At 39.8% G+C, this 13862-nt stretch overlaps 1 protein-coding gene across 8 annotated transcripts in view; it reads left to right on the top strand.

The window, feature by feature from the left end:
- The window catches only part of NBEA (neurobeachin), a 509146-nt gene extending 496108 nt beyond the window's left edge, over positions 1-13038 (top strand). For all 8 annotated transcript variants that reach the window (XM_049822909.1, XM_049822905.1, XM_049822906.1 and 5 more), the window contains 4 exons: positions 3435-3536; positions 7874-8070; positions 8793-8944; positions 11257-13038. In XM_049822909.1, the coding sequence (XP_049678866.1) occupies positions 3435-3536; positions 7874-8070; positions 8793-8944; positions 11257-11347 (542 nt within the window). In that variant the 3' untranslated portion in view covers positions 11348-13038. The remainder of the gene's footprint in view (positions 1-3434; positions 3537-7873; positions 8071-8792; positions 8945-11256) is intronic.
- The last annotated feature ends 824 nt before the right edge of the window (positions 13039-13862 follow it).

Below are 13862 nucleotides of genomic sequence, written 5' to 3'. Positions count from 1 at the left end.
CTCATTTTTCATATTCTGACATTTACATTTTCATGATATTATAGTGTTTTCCTAGGAAACACTGAGGAAAATGTCCTTTTGAAAACTGCATCATTTCTTTTCCCTTAAAAAATTTCTAACCATCTAATAATTTCAGTCATTCACCCTTGTAGTCTGATGACACTACTGTATACACCTCTGTAATCAGAGCTTAAGCCAGGATGACCCTTGAGCATAATTACTCTTTTTTTCCAGGGGGACATACAGAAGGAAAAAAACCCCAAAAAGTGGAAAATTCTGAATTGAGTTGAACTACATCTTTTTTTCACTTTTCTGTTATACACTTGGTGAAAAGAAAACCTCAGAAGGAGGTGGGGCTCTCAACAGCAGCACTGATGGGGAAATTATAAAAATCTAAATCTCAAAATATAGCTACTCTTTTACGAGATACACGAAGTATCTTTCTCTGTTTCTTCAGACACCCGTCCTGCCCTAGCAGTAAAGCCCAGTTTTCAGTTCACATCTTCAGTTTCCAGACCAGAAAGATTCTTTTCTTGCAGGTTAGATTAAAGATTGTGAAACTGGGATGTATTGGGATAGCTGGTTTTGTTAGCGATAGGAAAGTGTTAATGTGTCTGTACAATGCAGTGATAATGCCAGGTAGATTGACCCACCCTGGGTCCAAAACAGAGGTCTGTAAATCCATGTTTGGTAGTTCTCAGCTGGTTCAGAAAGATAGTAAAATACATGGAATTATTATTAAAATTTTGGTGACAGGGTTTGGCAAGAAATACTGTAGATTCACACTAAATTTTCAAGAGCTGTTGTTATGTACAGTTCTGGCTACCCAAATTTTAAGAAAGAACTTGGAGCTAGGCAGGCACAGAAATGGATTGCTACAATGACTGAAAAATGGCAAGCTTGTCACTTCAAAGGAGTTTATAAGAGTTTGGTTTGTTTAATTGAGTCAAAAGGAAAGACCGAGAGGGCTGATTTATTCTCTAAGTGCATGAGTGGGGAAAACACTAGAGAGGGAGAAGACCTGAAGTCAGGGGGCACAAGAACAAAGAGATAGAAGGTAGACAGGAATAAATTCAGACAGAAAATCAGAATATTTCTCCTCTTTAGAGTAGGAAAGGTCTGGAACATCCTTCCAAGTCACGTACTCAGATAGCCATTTCATTAAATTATTAACAGGTTTATATTATGTGAATGTCCACAATAAAAAGACTAAATTCATTGACCCACGGAAGTCTGTCCAAGCCTCCATTCCTAATGCATATCTTTCAGGAAACCATGCAATATTGCTTAGCTACTCAGGTAGTTCCCTTTTTAGTTTGTTTTAGTGTTTAACTGTTTTTCCAGTTAGGAAACTGCATTTTACTGCAGGGTTGAAATGTGTGCAGCCATTCACCCATTGGACCTTGCTGTGCCATTAGCTGCAAGATAAGTCTCTGGGCTATTGGGCATCTTTTACACCAGCTACAGTGGTCAAGTCACTGCTTTTCTGCCTGTGCAGTGAAGAGAGAAAACACTTCAAGCACTGTGCACCCTCCTTTCTTATTCTCTATATCAGTTGTGTGACCCTCCTGTAAGCTCGTTTCTGTAAATGTGGGTACAAGACTAATCTCTCTGGTCTACAGTGGCAAGACAGCGCTTGACTCCCGTTTGCTATTCTAGGGTATTGCGTTGAAAATGAATGTTGAGGGAGTTTTCTTTTCTGGCTCCATAAATCTTTCTCCGTCTCATTGCCTTCCAGAACAGAATCTCCTCTCCAGTGAGCAGAGCCTGTGCTTGTCCAGGAGCATCAACCTTCCATTGGGCTGCATTCAAAATAAATAAAACGCATTTTGCTACCTTTTTATTTAACCAGGCAGTGCAGAGAATGTTATAATAATGACTTTCTCTCTTCATTATACAGTTGCTTATGAATCTTTGTATCAGTTTTATATAAAACTATATCTTACCAGCAAAGATTTTATATTATCCTGTAGATAACATTATTGGTTAGGACTCGATCAAGAATCAGTTCCCAGCTCCTAACTGGACACGGTGATTTCCAGTATCCTAATATGTGGCTCATAGTAGATACCTTTCTATCGACAAAAAAATTTAAGATCTGTCATTGAACCAGCTTCAGTACCATCCATGTTGTCCACAGTCCCATATAAAACAGGTTTAAATCAAAACGTTTTATTAGTAAGACAAATATCTTGAAAAGAATATATGGAGGCCATTTTTACATAGCCATCTTTATCAACTATACCTGTCATCCTGTCAAAAAGAGATAAGAATCTTGCTTGACAAGACCCCCATTCCAGTACAGCATGGTGGCTGGCATTAATGAGATTTTTGCTTCCAATTCTTTGTTGACAGAACTGTGGATTAACCATTTTGTTATTTTGCATAGGATTAATGTTACAGTAATTCATCTGTAGTTCCCTAGGTCATTTCTTTTATCCTTTTTAAGTATTTGAACTACAATGGCAGAGCTCCAGTCCTTTGGAATTTCCTGATTTTCTATATTTGATTTGTAAATATAACCAAATGAAATCTGTGTTATCTAGCAAGTTGCTAATTTTTTGTTGCCGATTAACTTTCTTTGCCTGGCAAAGCAATATCAAATACTGAGCAATTCCTTACTGCAGATAGGAGTTTCACTGTTAAGATGTCAGCATCTTGTTATTAGAAACAACAGGAATGTTGCTATTTGTCATATAAACACTCCATAAATGCCCACTTGTTTGAACCCAAAATAATATACATTTCACTTCTGAATATAAAAACCAAAATATTTAGGGAGTAGTCTATCCTACTCTTTAATAAATTAAATGTGATATAAATAGCATTGGTATCCATAGTGATATATACAAAATGTTGTATACCCATAACCATTTTTAGGTATAATTTTGATCTATAAGCATTCAATGTGTCTCTTAATCAGTAATGTCTATGCAACAATAGTCTCTTTCTAGTACAGTGCTGTTCCTCCTCTCTTCTTTTCCTACCCCCAGTTTCAGGAAACAAATTATGATCATTAATATAGGAACATCCTCAACCTTTACATTACAGCTGCTTTTAATACCACCACACTTTGTGTTCTTTATCTGAGATATACATTTTCAGTATTTTTAGGTCATGAAACAGCTATGTATTGTTATCATTTGTGTATTGTAAAAAGCACGCCGTCCATAATTTCTAAACCAAAAAAGTTTGCTTTTTGTTAATGTATGAATGAATGCATTGGGAAGCTGTGCTTATGAAACTTTATGATATTTGAATGTCTTTTGCTCAGAAACCTAAGTATGAGATATTTAAGCACACTGCATCTCTCTGATGCATACTGATTTAAGGCAAAGTACAGCAAAGTTCTTTGGTTTATAAAACAGGTCTGGTTTGGCATTCCTCTGTTGTTTCCTTTTTTTGTTTTGTTTCTTCTGTTTTTTTTTTAACAGGTGATTATCCAGCTCCTCGTGCTGTTCTAACTGGTCATGACCATGAAGTTGTCTGCGTGTCGGTCTGTGCAGAGCTGGGACTCGTTATCAGTGGTGCTAAAGGTCAGAAATGTTTTTATGATTTAAGTCTTAACATTTTTAGAACCTTTTTTAGCGGTATATCTCAGTCTTCCCTCAAGCCACATATACTTTAGTTACCCAAAGAATCCTCTACTAAGATGTGTTGTAGTTCTGCAGGAATCTGCAGCAGTTTACTCTGAACATTATTACTTACTATCTGGACTTACAAGGTTTAGACACAAATTAAGTTGATCGTTCCTTCCAATCATCAGCCTGTGCTACTATTTCCCCCCGATCTGGAAGAGTAGTTGATAAAAATTTATGCAGTAATTCATAATGACATCTACTGATTTTGAAGAAACCTGTTGACAGAGACCTGTATTTAGGGGAGGGCCAGCTCCAGGTTCTCCACCCTGACCTTAATTGAGTGACAGTTTGTAAGACTGACCTCAGTCTCCTCAGCAAGAGAAGCAGGGCCAATTTGCTTGGTTTTGGATCTGTGGACAGCATTTCATCCAGTAGGTTTTTTTGTAGAGGATTCCAAATAATGAGGATTTTGCAGGTTTGTTGTTACCTTTCTTATATTACGAGTGGCATTCTTCAGGGGTCGGTATTGGGAGCAGCGCTATTTAACATCTTTGTCGGCGACATGGACAGTGGGACTGAGCGCACCCTCAGCAAGTTTGCTGATGACACCAAGCTGTGTGGTGTGGTCACCACGCTGGAGTGAAGGGATGCCATCCAGAGCGACCTGGACAGGCTTGAGAGGTGGGCCCGTGTGAACCTCATGAAGTTCAACAAGGCCAAGTGCGAGGACCTGCACATGGGTCGGGGCAATCCCAAGCACAAATACAGGCCGGGCGATGAGTGGATTGAGAGCAGCCCTGCGGAGAAGGACTTGGGGGTGTTGGTTGATGAGAAGCTCAACATGACCTGGCAATATGTGCTCACAGCCCAGAAAGTCAACTGTATCCTGGGCTACATCAAAAGAAGCATGACCAGCAGGTCAAGGGAGGTGATTCTCCCCCTCTACTCCACTCTCCTGAGATCCCACCTGCAGTACTGCGTCCAGCTCTGGGGCCCCCACCAAAAAAAGGACATGGAACTGTTGGAGCGAGTCCATAGGAGGACCACAAAGATGATGAGAGGGCTGGAGCACCTCCCTTATGAGGACGGGCTGAGAGAGTTGGAGTTGTTCAGCCTGGAGAAGAGAAGGCTCCAGGGAGACCTTACCGCGGCCTTCCAGTACCTAATGGGGGCCTACAAGAAAGCCAGGGAGGGACTTTTTACAAGGGCAGGTAGTGACAGGACAAGGGGGAATGGCTTTAAACTGCAAGAGGGCAGATTTATATTAGATGTAAAGGAAGAAGTTCTTCACTCTGAGGGTGGTGAGGCGCTGGCACAGGTTGCCCAGAGAGGCTGTGTCTGCCCCATCCCTGGCAGTGTTCAAGGCCAGGTTGGACGGGACTTGGAGCAACCTGGTCTAGTGGAAGGTGTCCCTGCCCATGGCAGGGGGGTTGGAACTAGATGGTCTTTAAGGTGCCTTCCAACCCAAACCATTCTATGATTCTATGATTCAGTTAAACTTTTTGATCCATCTGTTCACACTTTCTCCCTGATACTTATCTATGGAATCCAGAGTATCCAATAATTGCTAATACAAATGTTCAAAATACCTTTTCAAACCTGCAGCAGTCTCCTGTATAACCGGTAATCAACACAAATAAAGCACCCCCCTCAATGAGTTTGCTTTACCTTGCATTATTCCTTATTCGGTTTCTCCTTCATTCATTCCATTTCACTTGTTCTGCCCACCTTCTCCTTTTCCCCATAATTCCATGTCCACTTTTCTTCCCTCACTGCACTCTCTCATTCAGTTTCTTTTCTTAATTTGGCAAACTGCTTGTCTTCTTCTCTTTTGCTTTCCTATTTGCCATCCCCTCCTCTCCCCTCTCTCTTACTTTCTTTTGTGCTACGTTATCCCTTTTCCCTTCTTATTTCCTTTCTTTGCATTACCCTTGTCCTTCCTAGGTTCTTCCTCCTTACATATCTTCCTGTCTCATTTCCACTCCACTCCTACATCCACATCCAGCTACTTGCTTTCTCACTGCCTGTTTTATTCATCCCCATGGATATCCTCGTAGTCCTTTTTAAAAGGTTTGCTGCTTCTGAGAGTAAGAAGGAGGTGATCCTTGTTCTGCCTGCTTTTGCTCACAGCTGAGCTCCTGGGTTATCATCTTTTATACTGCCTCGGAGCTCAACATTTATTTTCAAAGCTGAGTGTGAAACTTCTGAGTAAAGTTTTTAACTTTACCTTTTAATTTTAACCTGTTAAAATTTTTAACAGGAAATCCTAATGGGTCATTAGCTCTTGTACTGACACACTACATAACAGTCATAGGCGAAGGCAAGACATTCATGAAAAAAAAGTGCAGGGACACTGAAACTCAAGTTTTTTCTTCCAGCGTTATTTCTTAACTTTTAAGGCAGCTTTATACACTCTTACTGCCGTAATAGTGTAGCCTTTCCAACTATGTTTTTTGCAAATTTCGTCTTATTAAAATAGCTGGAATCTGTATTCAGTTATCTTCTGCTTCATTAAGTATATGATGCTTTGGTAAAGGCTGCTGGAGGACCAAAGACTTTTACATCATATCCAGAATATATTTGTAATTGATCAAGAGAAGTGGAGGCTCAGTCTGGCCCCTGAGTTACTCTTCTCGTGTTCTTCCTCTTCAAACTCTAGTCCATATATAAATGCAGAGAGAAAATCCCTTTTTTATTGCTGGTTTCCAGCCGATGTCTATTTTTCGGCTTCTTCTTCAGTCTCCTAACTTGCATTTCACGGCAGTCCTGCCTCGGGGCTGCCTGTGCTCCCTCGTGGGGAGGCTGTCCCTGTGGAGCTGGCTGTGGCACTGCGATAACACATGCAGCGCTCGAGAACCTGCTGAAGCAGGGAGACAGGGCACATAGGACTCCTCCGAGAAAAATCCTGTGCATCAGGTTGATGTTTGCACGGTCTTATCCCACAACCCCCCAAAAGAGGGGTCAGTCTGTATGTCTTTACAGTAGCATCCTAAATCAGATTTTCTTTGTGCCTTTTTGTGTCCGTGACCATTCAGCTACGAAGGTATTACACTTTTCTTTTGAAAAATCTAACATGGTAATTATTCTAAAGGTGGAGGCATCACTTCTTATAACATTCTGGCACTTCAGTGTTTCCAAAGCTGAAACTCAACTATTTCAGAAAATAAATTAGTTCCATTGCAATCTTATTGCATGGACCCAGTCAGGTGTGAGGTCTCTGTGCATAGGGCTTTATGCAAACACAGATAAAAACCTGTACCCGGGGGCTCGCAAATGAAGGCACTGATGCTGTGATTCCTTCTACCTGGGCAAACCCAGCTGCTGTGTGAACTTCAGAGAAGTTAGAAGGGCTTAACGTGAGGTGCCTGAGTCTGCCAGTATGAATTTACTTTCAGGGTCATGAGCCAGTTGTATAAGGAAGAGATTACTGTGCTGTCCAGGAGTATCCTGTGACTCCTAAAGGTAAAGTTAGTATTTACTGTGACTCATTAGATCTATCACAGAAGAGACTCTTTTTCTTAGTAGGAATATGGATCTCACTTTCAAAAGAGCTTTTCTCATAGATCTTGAAATGGAAATAGCCTAGCTTTGCATCTTAAAATGTACATTTTAGATTTCATAGCTGTTTTTTTTTCTTTCGTCAGCAGTAATAAAAAGACATTAAAATCTCGTATGAAAATCTCTCTGGAGTAAATGCAGTTATAGCGTGGTCTCCTAAAAGCTCTTAAAGTACAGATAGCATAGTAACTCTGTTGGCTGTTAGATGACTCCCATTGTTAAACAGTTCAGGACTGAAATCTGTGCATATAACATACTCATTGGGGGAGAGGACCTACAGGAACTGCCATTGTCTATAGGAGAAATATGCAGTGATATGATTATATGCCCTCTGGGAGTTGCTCCTCCTAGTCACTGATAGGGCCCCATCTGTTTAATGTGAATGGGCAGGCTAAAGAGAGTTCATGTTGTTGGAGGAAAGCAGTAAGACTGAGGCTTCTGAATGCTTGGAAAGAGGGAAGAATATTTTAGAAGATAGATCAATGAAAACTCCTTCCAGCTTAAGTAAATAATAAACTACCACTTTTAAGCTTGTTGTATCTATTTTCTTAATATGCTAGCTTTTGCATTTCCTTTTCTGTTGCGTATTTTAAATTCTTTAAGCAAACATTGCATCTTCTTATGTCTATGCAGGATGAACGTGATATAAATGTGTATTATGCATTGCCTTTTTGCACAGCGTATACAGTTTGTATAAGCAGCAAATGTATGATATATTATGTTTTCATATACAGAAGGACCTTGTCTGGTACACACAATTACTGGAGATTTGCTGAGAGCCCTGGAAGGAACAGAAAACTGCTTGTATCCTCGCTTAATTTCAGTATCTAGTGAAGGTCACTGCATCATCTACTATGAACGAGGACGGTTCAGCAATTTCAGCATTAATGGCAAACTCTTAGCTCAGATGGAGATCAATGACTCAACCAGGGTAAATCTAAATGCAAACAAACATCTGTTGTCTCTCGCCTTTATTTATTAAAATAAATTGAATTGATTTGTTGTGCGGTTTAAAGGAAATCACATATGTAAAATTGCCACCTCCTTGTTAAGTCATATTCAAACACAGATACTCTCATCTCCATCTCCAAATGCAAAAATGCACTCGAGCTTTTCCAGAATAAATAAGAACAAATTGTTTATGGTCCCACACGATTCCTGGAATTTTTGATTGGAATTAAATTTCAGTGGGAAACACATCTTTAAAAGAAAATGCTCTGAAAAGAGTCCATTCTTCATTTATTAGCCAAGACATGAATTCCTGCCTTCAGGGCTCTGCTCTGTCCCTAGCACTCAAAGCAGCATTAGGAATACAGATTTGCTGCTCCTCTTTAGGTGTTAATGGTGGCACTGAGTATTGTAGGATGAACGCTGAAATGTTATGTGCTGAACTCAAGTTTGGCAGATTCAGTTAAAGAGCTTTTTGGTTATATATCATGTTTAGAACCACACAGTTGTTTTATTTAAAATTTGGAGATCCAAAATCTGTTGGTTTGTTTTCTGATTGGGAGCAAGAGGAGTGGGAGCCTTTTTCTTCAACTTTAAAGTCAGCAGAGCAAAAGAAATGCTTATAAGTTCATTAAATTTTTGTAATATCGACCCATTTCCGTAAAAGCTAACTGTGTACTCGGGTTTTATCTTTTCCTCCCCAAGGCCATCCTCCTGAGCAGCGATGGGCAGAACCTGGTGACAGGGGGAGACAACGGTGTAGTGGAAGTATGGCAGGCCTGTGACTTCAAGCAGCTCTATATTTACCCTGGCTGTGATGCTGGCATAAGAGCTATGGATCTGTCTCATGATCAGAGGTCAGTTTGTCATTAATATTTGTATGTAAATGGTAAAATTGCACAAAGTATACATCTCCATGAACTTTAAGGTGTGAATTTATGGTACGCAGTCATTATCAGGTTACGGTGCAAAACCATTACCCCAGTTGTTACCCTGCTGATTTATCTGACTCGGTGTTTTTTCTGATCCTTGAGTCTCATACCACAAGCACTTAACATTAAGGTGAGGTCCTATATCATTGAGGTCAGTAAGCCAGAGACTCAGCTAGCTATATATGAGTAAAATTACATGAGCTTAAGAACATGGGAATAGTCAGACTGGATCGGAGTGCAGTAGTGCTATTAACCAGGGCCTTACCAGTTACAAAACTTTATGGTACATTTCTGATTTTCAGCTATGTAGAGCTTGAGAACTTCTTGGGGTTGTGTCTAGACTACAATGTGTAATATTATCAGTGGAACTATCCACAAGGAGTGAGTGTAGTCCTTTCCTTTGACCTTTTTGAGCAATGGACATGCAGTGTACAAGCCTAGATTTTTGCCGTCACTGCTGTGGCACTAAAATGCACGCTGTAAATGTAAAAGATACGTAAACCTGGTCCCTCAGTCTTCTATAGTAATGTGATTATAATGTGATTAGAATGTAAGCCCATATGTTGCATTTATGCAGGGTTATGAGTGGATCTTCTGCTTACATCATGCATCAGTCTTGTATTTCTTATTAATATACAAACCTGTGAAATGCAAAGAATACATAGGATATTAGAAAAAAAATCATACAGCATTCATTTCAGTTTATTTTTCTTACACTTTTCAGCATTCCTATGCTATATACCCATTTTGTAAAGCAACAAAAACACCTATAAACAAAATACATACCTAATTTACTCATGTATGAGTAGATGACTTGAAACAAGTTTTTTGCCTCAAACTTAGTCTAATTGAAACTAACTTACTGGAAGAGGCCTGTTCATTTCTGGAGCTTTGCCAGTTTATGCGTACAGTACCGTGTTCTGTTCAAAGAGATTTATTTACACTATTTACACTGCAAAAAATTTCACTTAGCCTATTTTCTCTGTCTCTTATTGTAATACTAGGCTGGGAAGTCCCAGCTGTGCGAAGCACTTTAAGTACCTGCTTAGCTTTTGTCACATAATTAAGCAGAGAACAGATTTTTTTATGGTTTGATAGAAGTAGGGCTAGATACCTAAAACTCAGCTACCAGAATTAGAGGATATGTGATAGCTGGAAAATCACCACAACTGTTGTCACCACAGCAATGTAAACACGGGGCTACATTTTAATGTAAAGCTTTTTAGGAGTACCGAGGTGTGATCAGCTCGTGATTAAGGGATGGGTTCAGTGGTCTTCACGGAGGCGGCTCGTTCTGGCGGGGAGGCCGTCGGATATCCAGCTGGTCCCCGCTGCAGCCAGGAGCGCGGAGCAGTCCGCGGGTCTGGTGTCCCAGCTGCCGGCAGAGACGTGTCAGCCGTCCCGGGGCACCTCCAGTGGCACGGGGTGCCTAAAATTAGGCAGCTGGGTTCCGAAACACCTGAATGGAGGTGTTCTGGCATAGGTGTCGTCGTGTGAGCTACAGGAGTAAGGTCTTGCAATGACTGTGGTGATCTACTTGCTACAGCCTGCGGAGTCTAGAGGGCAGTTAAGCTCACCCTAAAGTACATGGCCAGTGACCTGTAGAGATTTGGTCTCAGGCTGCACTGAGGGAACTGATTAGGGCCGAATTCCGTTGATTACCCGTAGCCGGTTAGTACTGTTTGAAATACCTTGGAGGTCTGAGGTACGTACCTGGGGTGGCCCATATGACAAAGAACCCGGTGAAGACCCACACCCTTCTGGAGAGGCAGCTGGAGGCAAGGCAGGACATGCGAGAGCATCTCAAATGGCACGGTGCTTTTACCTATATGAAGGCGACGGGATAGACCTCTAGGTATCCCTTGACCATTGGAACAGGCTGCCCAGGGAAGCGGTTGAGTCACCATCTCTGGAGGTATTCAAAAAGCGAGTAGATGGGGTACTCCAGGACATGGTTTAGTGGGCAAGGTTGATGGTTGGACTCGATGATCTTGAAGGTCTTTTCCAACCTAAATGATTCTATGATTCTGTGATTCTAGGAACATGGAAATTTGGCTCACATGTTGATATCCTAAATGTAGCATCTCCATTGCAAACTGAATCTCACCCATGAGCTTAATCTTCAGACAGTGTTGCAAAAAGTGGCTCGTTCTTTTAGCTTTTTCACTGTTTATGGTAAACCATTGCTTGAGAAGGTGAAAGAGGATTGACAGGACCGTCTTTTCTATCTTTTTCAGAACTCTGATTACTGGCATGGCTTCTGGCAGCATCGTAGCTTTTAATATAGATTTTAACCGGTGGCATTATGAACATCAGAACAGATACTGAAGCGGAACGAAGAACTGAAAGCCCAGGTAAAGCTGAGAGCACAAGTGCTGCAATGAAAGGTGTAGTCTCTGGTGGAAAACCACGTCTGCATTGACCTCCGTTGTACATTCCATTACACCCAGCAATAGCTGTACATTGTAGTCAGCAACCATTTTACTTTGTGTGTTTTTTCACAACTGAACACCAGCTGCTGAAAAGCAAGCTTGTATCATGTAAATTATATGAATTAGGAGATGTTTTGGTAATTATTTCATATATCTTTGTTTATTGAGAAAAGGTAGTAGGATGCGCCACAAGAGACTTTTGAAAATTCTGGGGAACCTTGTGTCCAGTTATTTCAATGTTTAGGCTTTGAACCTAACATGCATCCCATCTCCAGCCTCTTTTCAAGCTGAGATAAAAAAAATACGTTTGATACTTTGTACATCAGATGCACATCTTAACTTTAAAGGGATACTTTTGTAAAAGTAAAACCTTGTATAAAGAACAAAACTGTTTCTTAATTTTATTGTGGAGTTACAACTTGCATGTACTTTAAACCTGATGTCTTGGAAGGAACAGGTGCATTCACACAAATCAAACTGGAGATCTGCCTAAGGGTACAGCTTGTGTTAAAGGGTTGAATTTGGGCGCAAACAGTAATTTTGACATTTCCACCAATGCGTGTTTTTCACTTTTTGAATCTAAACTTTACCCCTCTTAAGTGGAGTTCTGCTCATGAAGCATTTGGATAAAAAGCCATCATTTGCCATATTTATACTTTATACAATAGAGATTAAATTCCTCCCTTTTAAATTCAAAGACTAGACAGAAAGGGAGCAAAGAGGGAAGTTCAGTTTAACACTTTGCAACGCTTAAATGACTCCCAATACAGACAAAGTGCTATACTTCTGGATTATTAGCATTTGGCATACACGTCATGGGCAAGAGAGCCCCCAGTGATTTTTTTCCCCTTATTTTTCCTCTGAGCAGCTTGGTTTATTTCACGGCCTTAGCTTCATTGTAAAGGTGACTGAGGTTATTCTTTTCGGTTCTTCTGAAAAATCTCACCTGAAGCCACTCAGACTAAGGCACTTCATGTTTTACAATACTGTAATGATAACTATCGGAATAATTTTCTGCACATTGTACTGATCAAATTACACACCCAGGGGTATATACACTTCAATTCATGTTTCTTCTTTGTATATTTGGTGACTGTATTGTCATAGATGTACATATTGTGTCGGTAGGGCTATGAGGCATGTAACAGGAATGTAATTTTCTCAGAATTTACACTCACTTGCAGTCATTTATTTAAAAAGATAATGGATTCTTTGTATTGGCACTTTGCACCAGAAACATATCATTATTTATTGATGTGATTACTTATTTGTTATCCACCTTGTATTAGTAAGTTTAGCACTGAATTTCCTTCTTCATTGTTGTTTGTATTTATAAGATTCTGAAATCATGGGGATCAACGTAATGATTAAGTTATTCATCACCCGTCTGTAAGCAATATCTTGAGTTTGTAGCTTAGAATTGGGAGAATATTGAACATCTGGAAGACAAGTTCATTTCATCTTGAGATCATGGTGAAATATTTTGGATATATAAATTCCTTAAGCTATTGTAACCATGTTTTATTGCAAAGATGTAAAATATGCCAGATGTGTGTGAGTTGGAAATCAAAAAGAAAAATAAAATATGCAAAGAATTCAGTGATTGTTTTTCATTTCAATGAACTTTTCATGAAAATATGCACATTATCATTAGGAACAAACAAATATTTTAAGAAATCCTCTCTTATATACTATGTATATGCCAAAAATTATGCACGCCTGGGTGGTTGTATTTCCTGGGGTCTCAGGAAATAAAACAGAAGTTACAGAGTGCAACTCCTTTGATTGTCAGTACATGAAGAGAAGCTACTAAAGATCAGCCAAAGTGAAAAATGAAAGCCTTTAAGGGATATTGATCCTTGTGAACAGGCAATAATCTTGTGTAAGAGACCTCGCAGAAAGCAAAGATCTGATGAGAGCTGTTTTGGGTATCTCTCAATATCTGATAAGATGGAATTAATTTCATCTTATTTTGGGCATTGACAGTTAAATATCTACACTCCCAGCATAGCAGAACAAAACAGGTGGGATAAATTGCAGTTTGGAAATGCTGAGGTCCCTACAAAGATTATAGCAAGTAAGTGGAGATAGATAGTTATCTAAATGTCAGATGTCTAATTTAAGGTAGCAATGGTAAGCAAAATAGTTTCCTCATAATTGGAAAACTCCCGGTTGACTAAAAAGCAGAATAACAGCCAACACTTCAGTTTGTTGCCCCACTCATTGCCTTTCCATTTAGGACTGTTCTCTAAACAATTATCAAAATGAACTAAAGCAAATATTTTAGTATGTTATTAGAATACATTATACGTTTTAGCAGATAACTATTTATATCAATCAGCTTTTGAAGTGGATAACCTAACTTGATCACTTTGGGGCTGGAGGAGAGATGGGGGAGGAGATGAGAGGAC

The sequence above is a fragment of the Accipiter gentilis genome, chromosome 19, assembly GCF_929443795.1.
Source record: "Accipiter gentilis chromosome 19, bAccGen1.1, whole genome shotgun sequence".
Taxonomy (NCBI): Eukaryota; Metazoa; Chordata; class Aves; order Accipitriformes; family Accipitridae; genus Astur; species Astur gentilis.
This window is presented reverse-complemented; position numbering and strand designations above follow the sequence as displayed.